This window comes from Salmo salar, chromosome ssa14, assembly GCF_905237065.1.
Source record: "Salmo salar chromosome ssa14, Ssal_v3.1, whole genome shotgun sequence".
NCBI classification, from domain to species: domain Eukaryota; kingdom Metazoa; phylum Chordata; class Actinopteri; order Salmoniformes; family Salmonidae; genus Salmo; species Salmo salar.
The window spans coordinates 85,638,962-85,656,430 of NC_059455.1; the positions used below are offsets into that span (position 1 = coordinate 85,638,962).

Genomic DNA, 17,469 nt, shown 5'->3' on the forward strand with positions numbered 1-17,469 from the left:
GGACTATTTGAATAGTCATTCTTGCTATGTTTGTAATATTATTTAGCAAGCTTTTATATTAAGTCGTAGCTCATTTAATATTATTGTTAAGCGTTCTGTTGGCTACATATCTTAGATTGTTCTGTTAACTTTGCATGTGCTTAGCACTGTGTTTTCTCTCATGTTAGGGACAGACGTTCCGCTAGCGGAACGCCTCACCAATATCCAATAGTATAGCGTGGCGCGAAATACAAACACCTAAAAAATGCTATAACTTCAATTTCTCAAACATATGACTATTTTACACCATTTTAAAGATAAGACTCTCGTTAATCTAACCACACTGTCCGATTTCAAAAAGGCTTTACAGCGAAAGCAAAACATTACATTATGTCAGGAGAGTACCCTCACAAAAATAATCACACAGCCGTTTTCAAAGCAAGCATATATGTCACAAAAACCAAAACCACAGCTAAATGGAGCACTAACCATTGATGATCTTCATCAGATGACACTCCTAGGACATATATTATACAATACATGCATGTTTTGTCCAATCAAGTTCATATTTATATCAAAAAACAGCTTTTTACATTAGCATGTGATGCTCAGAACTAGCATACCCACCGCAAACTTCCGGTGAATTTACTAAATTACTCACGATTAACGTTCACAAAATACATAACAATTATTTTAAGAATTATAGATACAGAACTCCTTTATGCAATCGCGGTGTCCGATTTTAAAATAGCTTTTCGGTGAAAGCACATTTTTTCAATATTCTGAGTACATAGCCCGGCCATCACGGCTAGCTATTTTGACACCCACCAAGTTTGGCACTCACCAAACTCAGATTTACTATAAGAAAAATTGGATTACGTTTGCTGTTCTTCATCAGAATGCACTCCCAGGACTTCTACTTCAACAACAAATGTTGTTTTGGTTCGAAATAATCCATAGTTATATTCAAATAGCTCCGTTTTGTTCATACATTCAGGTAACTATGCGAAGGGTGACGCGCCAGCGCGTTTCGTGACAAAAAATTAAAGATATTCCATTACCGTACTTTGAAGCATGTCAAACGCTGTTTAAAATAAATTTTTACGCGATTTTTCTCATAAAATAGCAATAATATTCCAACCGGGAGATGTTGTATTCGTTCAAACACTGAAAGTAAAACATGGAGTCGTCTCGTGCACGCGCGCTCCAGTGTCATTGTTCTCAGAAGGTTCACTCACAAAAACCCCTGCTGTTTTTCGCCCAGAGACTGGAGAGCTCTCATTCCACTTTCTGGCGCCTTCCTAGAGCCAATGGAAACCTTAGAAAATGTCACGTTACAGCAGAGATGCTGTCTTTTTGATAGAGATGCCCTAGTAGGAGAACAAATTGTCAGACACTTCCTGTATAGAATCTTCTCAGGTTTTGGCCTGCCATATGAGTTCTGTTATACTCACAGACACCATTCAAACAGTTTTAGAAACTTTAGAGTGTTTATATCCAAATCTAGTAATTATATGCATATTCTAGTTTCCGGGCAGGAGTAGTAACCAGATTAAATCGGGTACGTTTTTTATCCGGCCGTGAAAATACTGCCCCCTATCCCTAACAGGTTTTAATCGATAGGGCAATAAACGAACATGCTGCTGTTGCTCATTTTGCTGTTGTCTACCCTTGGCTTTTACATTGTTGGCGATACTTTTAGAGCCCGTTGATCTATGAAGGAGGAAAAAAACTCAGCAAAAAAAGAAACGCCCTCTCACTGTCAACTGTGTTTATTTTCAGCAAACTTAACATGTGTAAATATTTGTATGAACATAAGATTCAACAACTGAGACATAAACTGAACAAGTTCCACAGAAATGTGACCAACAGAAATGGAATATTGTGTCCCTGAACAAAGGGGGGGTCAAAATCAAAAGTAACAGTCAGTATCTGGTGTGGCCTCCAGCTGCATTAAGTACTGCAGTGCATCTCCTCCTCATGGACTGCACCAGATTTGCCAGTTCTTGCTGTGAGATGTTACCCCACTCTTCCACCAAGGCACCTGCAAGTTCCCAGACATTTCTGGGGGGAATGGCCCTAGCCCTCACCCTCTGATCCAACAGGTCCCAGACGTGCTCAATGGGATTGAGATCTGGGCTCTTCGCTGGCCATGGCAGAACACTGACATTCCTGTCTTGCAGGAAATCAGGCACAGAACGGGCAGTATGGCTGTTGGCATTGTCATGCTGGAGGGTCATGTCAGGATGAGCCTGCAGGAAGGGTACCACATGAGGGAGGAGAATGTCTTCCCTGTAACGCACAGCGTTGAGATTGTCTGCAATGACAACAAGCTCAGTCCGATGATGCTGTGACACACCGCCCCAGACCATGACGGACCCTCCACCTCCAAATCGATCCCTCCACCTACAGAGTACAGGCCTCGGTGTAAGGCTCATTCCTTCGAAGATAAACGCGAATCTGACCATCACCCCTGGTGAGACAAAACCGCGACTCGTAAGTGAAGATCACTTTTTGCCAGTCCTGTCTGGTCCAGCAACGATGGGTTTGTGCCCATTGGTGACGTTGTTGCCGGTGAGGTCTGGTGAGGACCTACCTTACAATAGGCCTACAAGCCCTCAGTCCAGCCTCTCTCAGCCTATTGCGGACAGTCTGAGCATTGATGGAGGGATTGTGCATTCCTGCTGTAACTCGGGCAGTTGTTGTTGCCATCCTGTACCTGTCCCGCAAGTGTGATATTCGGATGTACCGATGCTTTGCAGGTGTTGTTACACGTGGTCTGCCACTGCGAGGACAATCGGCTGTCCGTCCTGTCTCCCTGTAGCGCTGTCTTAGGCGTCTCACTGTATGGACATTGCAATTTATTGCCTTGGCCATATCTGCAGTCCTCATGCCTCCTTGCAGCATGCCTAAGGCACATTCATGCAGATGAGCAGGGAACATGGGCATCTTTCTTTTGGTGTTTTTCCAAGTCAGTAGAAAGGCCTCTTTAGTGTCCTAAGTTTTCATAACTGTGACCTTAATTGCCTACTGTCTGTAAGATGTTAGTGTCTTAACGACCGTTCCACAGGTGCATGTTCATTAATTGTTTATGGTTCATTGAACAAGCATGGGAAACCGTGTTTAAACCCTTTACAATTAAGTTATTTGGATTTTTACGAATTATCTTTGAAAGACAGGGTCCTGAAAAGGGGACGTTTCTTTTTTTGCTGAGTTTATGACTGTTTCTCCCTTGTGCCTTGGGAGAAACCACACGGTTGCTCTGTAAATTCACGTGAGAACTTTGCACATTTCTCCCAAACAACATGGGAGAAATCGGACTCTTCAGGACCGTTCTCTTGGTACTTAACCATGTCTCTGGACTTTACACATCTCCTGAAATATGTGGCGTTAAAGACTCTGGTGACTGTGGATTGTCCTTCAAGTGCTGTCTGTAAATCCAGATGTTGTAACCCCCGATATAGACTTGCCATTATTTTGCTGCTTCAACTGTTTGGAAATGTGCAATAAAACCAAGGTCCTGTCATTTTTACCCCAGCCCAATTAAGTAGTCAGAGCGGCCTGAAGTTTCTGCATATGAATGTAAGAAGTCTTCTGCTGAAGCTTGATTTTGTGAATATATGGATAAAAACTGCCGACCCTGACATATTTATGCTTTTTGAAACCTGGCTCGTGAAATAGATTACAGACAAAAATATTGGCATAAATGGTTACATTGTTTTTTGTGCAAATGGTAAATCTAAGGGTGGTGGTGTTGCTGTATACTTAAAAGACAAATTCTCGGTTTTATGTATTTTTGTCTTTGAACTTAAACCTCATCTTTAAATGTTGTTGTATCTTGTTGTTTATAGACCTCAATCTGCTAATGCTGGCTCCTTGGGTTGTATTTTCGAATTGTCATCACAGCATGACAACTCTGAGTTTGTCCTGATGGGTGATCTGAATCATCTAGCTCTGATCAACTCTAAATTCTATTCAATACCTATAATCTCACTCAGATTGTCAACAGTGTAACTAGGTTGAATATAAAGTATCTTCTGAAATCCTCTTTGATTGATTCGATCTTAACCAATACTCCACATTGTTTGAATGCTTCTGGTATTTTTGTAAATGACATAAGTGATCACTATGCTATTGCCTGTGTGAGAGATGGTAAAATTCCTATGCGATCTCCACGTGTCATTACGAAAAGAAACTGGAAGCAGTTTGATAGTAAAGGTTTTTTACATTATGTATTTAGCATCAAATGGAATAGAATTTGAATTCATCCCTGATGTTGAATTAGCCTTTTCTTACTTCCACAACACATTCTAGGCAGAGAGAACCCTTGGTTTACTGATGAACTTACTAAAATCATAAAGGAACAAAATATGCTATGTGGGCTAAAGCAAGAGGGTCTGGTTCGGCGGATGATTGGATGGCTTTTAAATCTGGGTGTGGCTATGACCCGAAAACTGAAAGCAGACCACTACCTTAAATCTACTTTGGAACATTTAAATAATCCCTCCAAATTTTGGCTAGTGAAAGCTTTGGAGTGCCAAAAAGATACACAGCTTCCCAAACAATTGTTGGTAGACACACAGATTGTAGCTGAGAGAACCTCTATTCTGAAAGCCTTAAATGATAATTTTCTAGATGCAGGCAGTTTATTTGAAAAGGTTAAAGGTATAAATGAGCCCCCTGTGAATTTACCTGAATTTATCCTTCGCCAGGTTCTCCTTCTCATCCTTCTCTGTTTCAGAAGTGCGCAAAGCCCTGAAAGAAATTGATAGAAAGGAAATCTGCTGGTCCTGATGATCTAGACCTCCGCCTCCTACACCTAGCTGCAGACATCATTGCTCCCCCTTAACATGTATTTTTAACCTCACACTTGACGTTAAGGAGATCCCTGAAGTTATGGAAATCTGCTTTTGTACTGCCTCTCCTGGAAGGTGGAGATCCTTCGCTACTTGACAACTATCGACCCATATCAAAATTGTCTATACTGTCAAAGGTACTGGAGTCCTTAGTTAGTAGGCAGCTAAAGGCCTACCTCCAAGAAAACAACATCTTAAATGGAATGCAATCAGGTTTTAGGTCTGGCTATGCCACTGTTTCAGCAACATTGAAGGTTTTAAATGACATCCACTGTGCTCTTGACAAGAAGTTACATTGTGTGTCTGTCTTTGTTGATTTGTCAAAGGCATTTGACCATGCTGTGTTGGTGCAGAGGTTAAAATGTTGTGGAATTATTGGTCATGCTCTAGATTGGTTTATAAGTTACCTTTCAAATCGTACACAATGTGTAATGGCAGATGGTTGTAAATCTGAGTCCATAGAGTGGTGCTCAGGTGTTCCGCAAGGTTTGATTTTGGGCCCAATGTTGTTCATTTTGTATATCAACAACATTGGGGATCTTATTTAAACAGCGAATGTTCATTTTTATGCAGATGATACTGTTCTTTCTTCAAGTGGTAACAGTTTCTTTATCTTTTGAAAATGCCCAAGAGCTTTTAACACCATACAACAGAATCTGTATTATTTGAAGCTGGTTCTGAATTCAGGTAAAACAAAATGCAGGTAAATGCAGGTATTTTCAAATGCCAGGCATGTTACTAATCATGTCATTGCTATATTGGATGGACATACTGTAGAGCAAGTCAAAGTGTACAAATATTTGGGAGTGTGGGTGGATGACGAGCTGAGCTTCACTGTTCATATGGAGAGCTCAAGCTGAGAATAGGTTTTTACTACCGGCATAAGGCTTGTTTTTCTCTGGAGGCCAGGAAGGAGCTGGTACGATGTACATTACTGGCGGCTTGAGATTTTAGTGATGTTATATATATGCAGGCCTCAACCACCACCCCGAGAGCACTTAATTCAGTATCTCATGTGGCCCTCAGGTTGTGATCTCTACAGCGCCGTTGGCTGGTCGTCATTGACCTTGCATAGGCTTAAACACTGGTATACACTGATTTATAAGGCCATACTGGGTAAAATGCCACTATCTCTGTTCTTCTTTAATCATGTCAGTAAATAAATATCATTTACGGTCCCATTCTCATTTGCTTTTAACAGTCCCAAGAATTAGAACAGGTCATGGTAGAAATAGTTTTAGTTACTCAGCGCCGTGGTCCTGGAATTCTCTCCTGAACATTTTAAAATTGTATGATCTAATCACGTTGGTGGAGTTTAAACACTTGGTCGATGTAACTATCATAGAACAGTGTAATAGTCTTTAGGACAGCTGTTTTAGTTATGACATTTGTGTTTCTTTACGTAATATATAATTGTACTGTATGTGTGTTTATAGTTTTGTTCAATGTTGTGTATGTAAGTTGTTTTGTCTCAATGAGAAAAACCTTTATAAATAAAGGTTAAATCAAATAAAAAATATATTTGTATGTGTGTGTACGTGTGGTTGTGCAGAGATAGTCTGTGAGCCTGTGCCAGCCTTGTTGTATTGTTCCAAACAGCAGGACTGAAACATTGGCCTCGCGTCAAGTTTTCCTCTTTTCTTCTCCCTTGAATTTCTGTCGTTACCTTTGCCAGAGAGCAGCGTGTGTCCTTGTTTGTCAGTAGGAGACAAAGAGAACGGTAGCCCAATAAGAACAGGTAGTCCTTCCAAATGTGGAAATTACTCAGTGAGCGTTCCAGATTGTTTATCCCAGTTGGGTTTCTAATGAGAAAGTCACAGGGAGTTCAGGGTTTATAATGCACTGGTTCAAAGTGGCCCAACACCAAAGCTGCACTCTGATTTTTGGGTGTGTTCTTCTCAGGGGGAAATGGGAAACTGTGCTCGGAAGAAGTAAAGAAATTAGGAAATTGAATTAGCTTTTGAGTTTGTTTTTTCCTTGTGGTGTATTAATTTCAGTTTAGTGCAAGAAGGAAATGATATGGTTGAGCTCCCTTTGCGATCAGTCAAGCATAGAAACTCTTTGCCTGATGTACAAGGTTGGAGTCTAAATTGGTTACCTTCAAACTACAGCTATGCTTTATGGACCCTATTCAGACATGAGATAAGTAGACTTAACATGGACTTAAGTAAAACATGTTTTACTTAAGTACATGTTGAGTCTTCTTATCTCAAGTCTGAATTAGGCCCTACCTGACTAGGATTAATGGTCAAGTTGATTCTATGTTTTTCAACAATATTGAGGCATGACACTGCCTTTGGTTGGTCCTTTTATAACCATCTGCAAAGCTATAGATTGGTTTGGCTGTAAAAAGTGTGTGTTTCTGTGTGTCCAGTTAATCTATAATCAGTTTTTGTTCTTGTGTATCCAGTCCATCGATAATGTGTTTTTGTTCTTGTGTATCCAGTCCATTGATAATGTGTTTTTTTCCTGTGTATCCAGTCCATTGATAATGTTTTTTTTCCTGTGTATCCTGCAGCCATCCTGGAGGTCCATGAGGACTTCTTCGTCTATAAGAGTGGAATCTACAAACACACAGACGTCAGCTTCACCAAACCACCACAGTACCGCAAACACAACACACACTCCGTCAGAATCACAGGGTAAGGCTGTCAATCATCTCCCATCTGATAGAGCTTTGTAATGTCTTTTATCCATTGTACAGTATGGAAGAGGCAGCACTTATAGGAAAATGAATGTATTACTTTTGATCTCATGGATTCAGTGTTAACCTTTCTAAATTCTGGAATAAATCAATGCATTCATATTTTATTATATTTTAACATTTTTAGATGATCAATATCTAAGTCTAGCATTTGTTTACGTATACCAAATGATCAAATAAAAAAACATCAACCAGTAAACATTCCCAGACCTGCATACTACCACAGGTGTGTTGTGTTCAGTGTGAGTAAGATATTCCCTCTCTGTCGGTCTGTCGGTCGCTCTGAGACTCTGAGACACACCTTGGCTCAGACCGCGGGGACCACGAAAATGTAGGCTGGCAGACACTACATACCTGGATTACTTAGCTAACAACCCCTGTCCTGCCCTATCTCCCCACCCCAATTCTTCTGGCTCCCCATCCCCACCCCCAATCCTTCTATTTCCTCACCCCCACCCTAATTCTTCTGGCTCCCCACCCCCAATCTTTCTATCTCCCCACCCCCACCCCAAATCTTCTGTCTCCCTAGGAGAATGAGGTTGTCCCTAGACGCTGATGAAAGGTCAGTTTAGATGTTTAGAGGTCAATAGATGTGAGGGTAGGTTTTGGGGAGGGTAAGCTGATCCTAGATCTGTGCCAAAGGGCAATTTCTACGAGGAGCGCCCACTTCCTCACAGTGTTCTCTCCATCTTCATTCATCACTTTTCCCTCTTCCCAGCTCCTGCTGCCTCGCCCCCATCTCTGACTCCCAACCCCCTTCCCTCTCTGTCTCCCAACCCCCAACACTCCTTCCCTCTCTGACTCCCAACCCCCAACACCCCGTCCCTCTCTGACTCCCAACCCCAAACACCCCGTCCCTCTCTGACTCCCAACCCCCAACACCCCGTCCCTCTCTGACTCCCAACCCCCAACACCCCGTCCCTCTCTGTCTCCCAACCCCAAACACCCCGTCCCTCTCTGACTCCCAACCCCCAACACCCCGTCCCTCTCTGACTCCCAACCCCCAACACCCCGTCCCTCTCTGACTCCCAACCCCCAACACCCCGTCCCTCTCTGACTCACCCCAAACACCCCATCCCTCTCTGACTCCCAATCAACCCCAACACCCCGTCCCTCTCTGACTCCCAACCCTCAACCCCCAACACCCCATCCCTCTCTAACTCCCAACCTACCAACACCCTATCCCTCTCTAACTCCCAACCCTCAACCCCCAACACCCCATCCCTCTCTAACTCCCAACCCTCATACTCCAACACCCCATCCCTCTCTAACTCCCAACCCTCAACCCCCAACACCCCATCCCTCTCTAATCCCAACCCTAACCCAACACCCCATCCCTCTCTAACTCCCAACCCTCAACCCCCAACACCCCATCCCTCTCTAAATCCCACCTCCCCCAACACCCCATCCCTCTCTAACTCCCAACCCTCAACCCCCAACACCCCATCCCTCTCTAACTCCCAACCCTCAACCCCCAACACCCCATCCCTCTCTAACTCCCAACCCTCAACCCCCAACACCCCATCCCTCTCTAACTCCCAACCCTCAACCCCCAACACCCCATCCCTCTCTAAATCCCACCTCCAACACCCCATCCCTCTCTAACTCCCAACCCTCAACCCCCAACACCCCATCCCTCTCTAACTCCCAACCCTCATACTCCAACACCCCATCCCTCTCTAACTCCCAACCCTCAACCCCCAACACCCCATCCCTCTCTAAATCCCACCTCCAACACCCCATCCCTCTCTAACTCCCAACCCTCAACCCCCAACACCCCATCCCTCTCTAACTCCCAACCCTCAACCACCAACACCCCATCCCTCTCTAACTCCCAACCCTCAACCAACACCCCATCCCTCTCTAACTCCCAACCCTCAACCCCCAACACCCCATCCCTCTCTAACTCCCAACCCTCAACCCCCAACACCCCATCCCTCTCTAACTCCCAACCCTCAACCTCCAACACCCCATCCCTCTCTAACTCCCAACCCTCAACCCCCAACACCCCATCCCTCTCTAACTCCCAACCCTCAACCTCCAACACCCCATCCCTCTCTAACTCCCAACCCTCAAACCCCAACACCCCATCCCTCTCTAAATCCCACCTCCAACACCCCATCCCTCTCTAACTCCCAACCCTCAACCCCCAACACCCTATCCCTCTCTAACTCCCAACCCTCATACTCCAACACCCCATCCCTCTCTAACTCCCAACACCCTGTCCCGGCCAAATTCTCTATTGTTTAGTCTACTCTGAGCCATCAGGCATTTGTTGAGTACTGTCTGACTGGGCTGTCTATTCTAGACATGAACACATGTGTGACTAGGATTAGGAATGATAAGGTTTATGAACACACCTTCCCCTTGTAAAGGCAACAGGTAGCCTAGCGGTTAGAGCATTGGGCCAGTAACCCGGAAGGTCAGTGGTTTGAATACCTGAGCCTACAAAGTAAAACATCTGTCAGTGTGCCCTTGAGCAAGGCACTTAACCCTATTTATAATGCTAAAGCCACCTAATAAAAACTGGAGTTGGAGGGTTTGCTGTCGTTGGCTTGAACAACTCTAAGCATAGCTGCTGAGAGCTGTCATTGAGGCAGTTTATCTGCTCCTTATCTGATCGGCCATTAATCAAGAGAAACAGAGCAATGGGGGATCCACTTCCGGCCCTGTTCTTCTGGTTCAGTTTGGGTCTCATATGATAATGTGTCATTTAACTTTTCATAATGTGTGTGTTTGTCTGTGAGTATAAGGTCAAGTGGAACTTTGTTTTAGGATTTTTACAAATTAATAAAAAATGAAAAGCTGAAATGTCAATTGAGTCAATAAGTATTTAACCCCTTTGTTATGGGAAGTCTAAATAAGTTCAGGAGTAAAAATGTACTTAACAAGTCACATAATAAGTTACATGGACTCACTCTGTGTGCAATAATAGTGTTTAACATGATTTTTTTAATGGCTTCTTCATCTCTGTACCCCACACATACAATTATATGTAAGGTCCCTCAGTTGAGTAGTGAATTTCAAACACATATTCAACCACAAACCCCAGGGAGGTTTTCCAATGCCTCGCAAAGATGGGAACCTTGGATATCCCTTTGAGCATGATCAAGTTATTAATTACACTTTGGATGGTGTATCAATAGACCCAGACACTACAAAGATAGAGGCATCCTTCCAAACTTAGTTGCAGGAGTGGAAGGGATTTCACCGAGGCGAATCGTGACTTTTAAACAGTTAGAGTTTAATGGCTGTGATAGGATAAAACTGAGGATGGATCAACAACATTGTAGTTACTCCACAATACTAACCTAAATGACAGAGTAAAAAGAACGAAGCCTTTATAGAATCAAAATATTCCAAAACATGCATCCTGTTTGCAATAAGGCACTAAAGTAAAACTGCAAAAAATGTGGCAAAGAAATTAACTTAATGTCCTGAATACAACACAACACAACACAACACTGAGTGGAGGCTGCATCATGTTATGGGTATGCTTGTCTTCGGGAAGGACTAGGGTGTTTTTTAGGATAAAAAGAAACAGAATAGAACTAAGCAGAGGCAGAATCCTTGAGGAAAACCTGGTTCAGTCTGGTTCTGTCTGCTTTCCAACAGACACAGGGAGACAAATTCACCATTCAGCAGGACAATAACCTAAAACAGAAGGCCACATATACACTGGAGTTACTTACCAAGATAACATTGTATGTTCCTAAGTGGCCTAGTTACAGTTTAAACTTAAATCGGCTTGAAAATCTTTGGAAAGACCTGAAAATGGCTATCTAGTAATGATTTGACAGAGCTTGAAGAATTTGTTTTAATAATAACGTGCAAATATTGTACAATCGAGGTGTGCAAAAGCTCTTAGTGACTTACCCATTCTAACATGTATTGACTGAGGGGTGTGAATACTAATGTAAATTATTTTCAATACATTTGAAAAAGATTTAAAAAAACATGTTTTCACTTTATCATTAATTGTTAGTGGTGGGTCATGGGTTGCGACGTAAATGTATAATTATTGCATTAATTACTGGAATTTATTTGGCCAAGTGCAACTGCGCTCTCGGTTCAGTGCGCTCTCTGCTTAGCAGCGGTCTCTGCTTACAGCTTAGCAGCGGTCTCTGCTCAGTTTGGCAGCTGCGCTAGTGGCAGAGGTAAAGGTAGAGGGAGATGCCCGTGTGCTTCGCGCTTTACTGGATCTTTTTTCTGAAGTTTTGTTGATGATCACTCCACGACCCACACGCTGCAGCGCTGTCGTTCAAGGCACTGCCTTGTTATTCCCACTCGCCATCATGAAATGGATTCATGCTAGCCACAAGTTCTGACTGAGCTCAATTGTCATGAAACGCAAATACAGTGATTACTTTTTGTCTCTTTCATACAAACTTTGAGAAATAACAAGGAGCGCCCACAATGTGTTTTGTGTGGGGAAGTGCTTAGTAATGAGTCTCTCAAAACGAACAAATTAATAAAACGACACGTCCTGACCAAACATCCAGGCACAACATGACGGTAAACACAGGGAGTTCTTTCAGAACAGGGCAGAATGCTTCAGGAAACAGTGCTTCGAAAGTGGAAAAATAAGTCAACTAGAAGGCATTGTTGTCATTTTATAACAGGTGATGATATGCAGAAATAAGGGAGTACTATATCTCATAGTAGTAGATGTGAAAGAGAAACTCAAACAATCCCCTGGCCTTGTAACGTTACAGAGCTAATAGCTAACGTTAGCCAAAGCAAGGTAACTAGCTACTGATAGTGCAACCCTAAGAAACACTACAGATGAAGATGAAAAATGATCAGGCCTACTGTACATCTTACTGTAGAAAGTATTGTTAAAAACAAGTCTAGGTTGGAACTGTTGCTGTTAAAATACAAGTAATAATTTTATTCTGAATTGGAATAAACTGATTGAAGCAAGATGTTTTTGAGTCAAACACTCACACAGTTCTGGGTTGCTCATCTGCAGCAGGAAGCAGTCTCCTGCCTGACTGAGAAAGCAGTAGATGTTCTGATCCAGTTTGGCACCAGATACCTATGCATGCTTGTTGTAAACTTCAACCAGTCACACACCTCTCCTTAGGACTGTGTGTATGTGTGTGTTTTCTAGTCTACATCTGTGTGGTGTGATCAATCAGTTTATTCCAGTTCAGAATACAAAAATATGTATTTTAAATGTATTTCAACCTAGACTTTCTATCAATAATCATTTATACAGTAAGATGTACAGTAGGCCTGAATTCATCTGTACTGTTACTTAGGGTTGCACGATCAAAAAGCCTGTGTGTGTGTGTGTGTGTGTGTGTGTGTGTTCTGTTATACATCTGTGTGATGTGATCAATCTGTTTATTCCAGTTCAGAATGAAATAATTTATTGTATTTTAAAAGCAACAGTTCCAACCTAGACAGGTACGTAGGAGTGTTTTTAATGGGGGAAAATAAAAATGAAAAGATATTTATGGGTATTTCATTGTTATTTGTTTTTGTCTATATTGCATTTTTTTTAGGCATAAAGGCAATGAAATGTTCCGATATTTACGTATAGTTGCATATTTTCCAAAGCTTGGGTCCCAGGAAAACACAGAATTTCTCATTTGGGTCCCAGGCTGAAAAAGTTTAGGAACCCCTGGTCTAGGGTCTTGGTATATTGATGCCAATAGCATAAGGCTGAGTCCCAAATAGTACCATATTCCCTTTATAGGGTTCGGCGCAAAAGTAGTGCACTATATAGGGAATATAGTGCCATTTGGGACGCACATTGAATCTGGTCTGTCCTGGCATACTGCTGGTGTCTGGTCTGTCCTGGCATACTGCTGGTGTCTGGTCTGTCCTGGCACACTGCTGGTGTCTGGTCTGTCCTGGCACACTGCTGGTGTCTGGACTGTCCTGGCATACTGCTGGTGTCTGGTCTGTCCTGGCATACTGCTGGTGTCTGGTCTGTCCTGGCATACTGCTGGTGTCTGGACTGTCCTGGCACACTGCTGGTGTCTGGTCTGTCCTGGCACACTGCTGGTGTCTGGTCTGTCCTGGCATACTGCTGGTGTCTGGTCTGTCCTGGCATACTGCTGGTGTCTGGTCTGTCCTGGCACACTGCTGGTGTCTGGTCTGTCCTGGCACACTGCTGGTGTCTGGACTGTCCTGGCACACTGCTGGTGTCTGGACTGTCCTGGCATTTACATTTTAGTCATTTGGCAGACGCTCTTCTCCAGAGCAACTTACAGTAGTGAATGCATACATTTCATATTTTTTTTCTGTACTGGCCCCCCGTGGGAATCGAACCCACAACCCTGGCGTTGCACACACCATGCTGGCGTTGCAAACACCATGCTCTACCAACTGAGCCACAGGGAAGCACACTGCTGCTGTCTGGTCTGTCCTGGCACACTGCTGGTGTCTGGTCGGTCCTGGCACACTGCTGGTGTCTGGACTGTCCTGGCACATTGCTGGTGTCTGGCCTGTCCTGGCACATTGCTGGTGTCTGGGCTGTCCTGGCACACTGCTGGTGTCTGGTCTGTCCTGGCACGCTGCTGGTGTCTGGTCTGTCCTGGCACGTTGCTGGTGTCTGGTCTGTCCTGGCACGTTGCTGGTGTCTGGTCTGTCCTGGCACGTTGCTGGTGTCTGGTCTGTCCTGGCACGTTGCTGGTGTCTAGCCTGTCCTGTCTGGTCTGTCCTGGCACGTTGCTGGTGTCTGGTCTGTCCTGTCTGGTCTGTCCTGGCACGTTGCTGGTGTCTGGTCTGTCCTGGCATGCTGCTGGTGTCTGGTCTGTTCTGGCACGTTGCTGGTGTCTGGCCTGTCCTGTCTGGTCTGTCCTGGCACATTGCTGGTGTCTGGTCTGTCCTGGCATGTTGCTGGTGTCTGGTCTGTCCTGGCACGTTGCTGGTGTCTGGTCTGTCCTGGCATGCTGCTGGTGTCTGGTCTGTTCTGGCACGTTGCTGGTGTCTGGCCTGTCCTGTCTGGTCTGTCCTGGCACGTTGCTGGTGTCTGGTCTGTCCTGGCACATTGTTGGTGTCTGGTCGGTCCTGGCACATTGCTGGTGTCTGGTCTGAGCAGCATGCTCCACTGATGATGATGACGGTTGAAGCTAGTCTCCCCCCTCCTCCGCTGACACTGCGGTTCTTTCGCTGTTTTGGGCTGCGAACGTGAGGCTCGGGGGGCACCGAGGGTATGGATTTAGGGATGGGCTGGGAGAAAGAAAGGAGGGCCAGGGTGCGTAGAGCCTGACCATCACACCAATCACTGTTTTTACAGCCGAAATCCTGCTGCAGTGCATTCTATTAAGCCAAGGGCCTGGGAAAGTTTGTGTTTAGCGAATAAAGGTCCACTCTGGTGGAAAAGGTATTGTCTGGGTCGTTGATCCCAACCGTACGGGACAGAGAGAGGATCAGGCCCATGGAGGAGGTCAGGGATAGGGGAGGGGAGGACTGGTATGTCCCTCATTGTCCTGGAGGAACAATGCTAACTGAGGGAGATAAGGGCTCCGTTGTGGTCCGTTTCTGTATGGCTCTCTGGCTTTGCCTGTATACACACACACACACACACACACATAAGCACCCACACCCACAAGTAGGCGCATGCACGTGCACACACACACAAGCACACACACAGCCCCAAATCCTTGACCCTCAGTGTGTACAGTGTGTACAGCTGTTTGTATTTGCCTATTCAGAGCATGATGACCCTTGAACTCTTGTCCGAACCAGACTCGACTAATAAAGAAACTTGCTGATTGAAGGTTGGCATTATTTGCCAATGTTTTGGAAACGACTGAAAATATCACATCTCTTTCCCAGCATTCCTTTTCTCTTATAAAAGGACAAAGTCGCCCTTGGAGGCTTCTAGGGGCCCTAGGGGCTGGTGTTCACAAAACAGGATGGGAATAGAACTGGAGCGAGGAAGGGGGGAGGGAAGGTCGGTCTGAGACGCAGGGATGCTGGGCCGCCACCGACTGGGGGTAACTGCCAGATAGGACCAGAAGCTAAGGATGATGGGAATGTATGGGCCTTGGACTTCTTGAGATCAAAGCATGCTGGTTAGGGAAGGAGCGAGAGAGACAGGGAGAAAGGGAGAGAGTAAGAGATTCCTCTGCATGGGTAAGGTTTATTTATGAGAGCCTCGCTCGACCTTCAGCAATGTTGTTGTCTGTGAGATGACAGGAGTCGGGCGGTGACCACTTCCTCCCTGGCCGTCCCTCTCCTTCCTGTTTCCTGTGCTGCGAGGGGGAAGTGGCAGAGGGGGGGAATTCCATGTGCTGCTGAGGAATCTGAATGATGTGGGATGCAGGGGAAATGTGTGTGTGTGTGTGTGTACATGTGTATGTGTGTGGGTAATATAACTGCTCTGGTGTTCCTTAGCCATGGTCATAAATAACCTCTTGTTTTCAGGATACTATTTAAGAGATGAAAGATGTTTTGTACCCAGTACATCAGCTCTACTTAGCTCTTCCTAGAATTCACCGTCAGTTGTGTCAAAACACTCTCAGGTTTAACATTCCTATGCGGTGGGATATATTTAAAAAGATATTTGTAAAAATACACAACATTTTAACTATATATGTAAAGAAAAAAAATTGCATGATTGAAAATCAGAGCATGGGTCGTTCCTTGAAATGAGTGCCTTTTGCGTCCCTTTCATATTTAAGTAGAAATTGTGCACATATATGACATTTTATATTGAATGAGTGCCCTTTAATATAGACCATATGGGAAATTGAATGTTCCTCTCTGCATCCCCTGTGTCTTCTACACTCTTAGAAACAAAGTGCTATCTAGAACCTAAAAGGGTTCATAGGCTGTCCCATTTCCACAGAGGGTTCCACATTGTAACCCAAAAGGGTTTTACCTGGAACCAAAAATAGTTCTACCAGGAACCAAGAATGGTTCTCCTATGGAACAGCCAAAGAACCTTTTGGAACCCTTTTTTTCTAAGAGTGTAGAAAGATTTGAACCCACTTTAACCCCAACATTTCTCCAAGTTTTCACCATCATTGTGAAGCCCTACTTATTTCGATGCTTTGTTAATTTCTAAAGATTCATATTTATTTAATCTGATTATTGATTCATTTTAAGGTAAAACAAATAATAACCTGTCCCCTCATTTTAAGATCAACCACTTTAAGTGAACTGAACTCTAATTTTTATAATGTTAAACTATTCCTTTTTAAATCATTTTTTTCAAAAGAAACATTGAACATCTAATAGTAAAATAATATTGTTAATGCAGGTGAGCTGGTTCTACTCTTTCTGACAATTTTCAGGTATTTTGTGGTGGAAAACTGATAGGCTAGAAATGTTTCACAATTTAATATTTTTTTTGTGAAGCTTGTATTCAATTTCCCCTCCCTGTTCACACAATAAACTTCAATTCCCCCTGTCACAAGGGGATTTATGGCGGATTTAAGATGCATTCGTCAACACTTTTACGGTCAACCCTGTTACGGTCAACCCTGTTACTTTATTTTGCAATTAATGGGCACTTTCTATAGTCATTTTTTATTTAACCTCTTGAGACGGAAAAGCTGGTTTTTAATTAAGTTAAACATGTGCTCTATATGACAGAATGTTCAAATTTGCTGAAATTCAAAATAAATTAAAAACCCAACTAAATTACACTATTCAAAGGGCACCTAATTGGTGGAACAACCTGCATGCATATTATGAAATCAAATATAATATTTTTTCGTTCCCTTGTGTGTTTGTGTTCTCACACATCTTCATTGTCCGATTGTTCTTAGTTCCAGTTTGTGCCCTTCAGTGGAAAACAATCATGTCCGTAATCCATCTCGGTGTGTTCTGTTCCAGGTGGGGAGAGGAGAGGAACTATGATGGGACAACAAAGAAGTTCTGGGTAAGTAAGGATTCCTATCTCATCACATATTCTCTCTCTTTTCTATTATGTATCAACTATATCTACAGTACATTCTAACCCAT

The 17,469-nt window shown here is 43.6% G+C and overlaps 1 protein-coding gene across 2 annotated transcripts in view; it reads left to right on the forward strand.

The window, feature by feature from the left end:
• The window catches only part of LOC106570498 (tubulointerstitial nephritis antigen-like), a 69,959-nt gene that overhangs the window by 49,264 nt on the left and 3,226 nt on the right, over positions 1-17,469 (forward strand). For both annotated transcript variants that reach the window (XM_045694901.1, XM_014142904.2), the window contains exons 10-11: positions 7,354-7,477; positions 17,341-17,386. In XM_045694901.1, the coding sequence (XP_045550857.1) occupies positions 7,354-7,477; positions 17,341-17,386 (170 nt within the window). The remainder of the gene's footprint in view (positions 1-7,353; positions 7,478-17,340; positions 17,387-17,469) is intronic.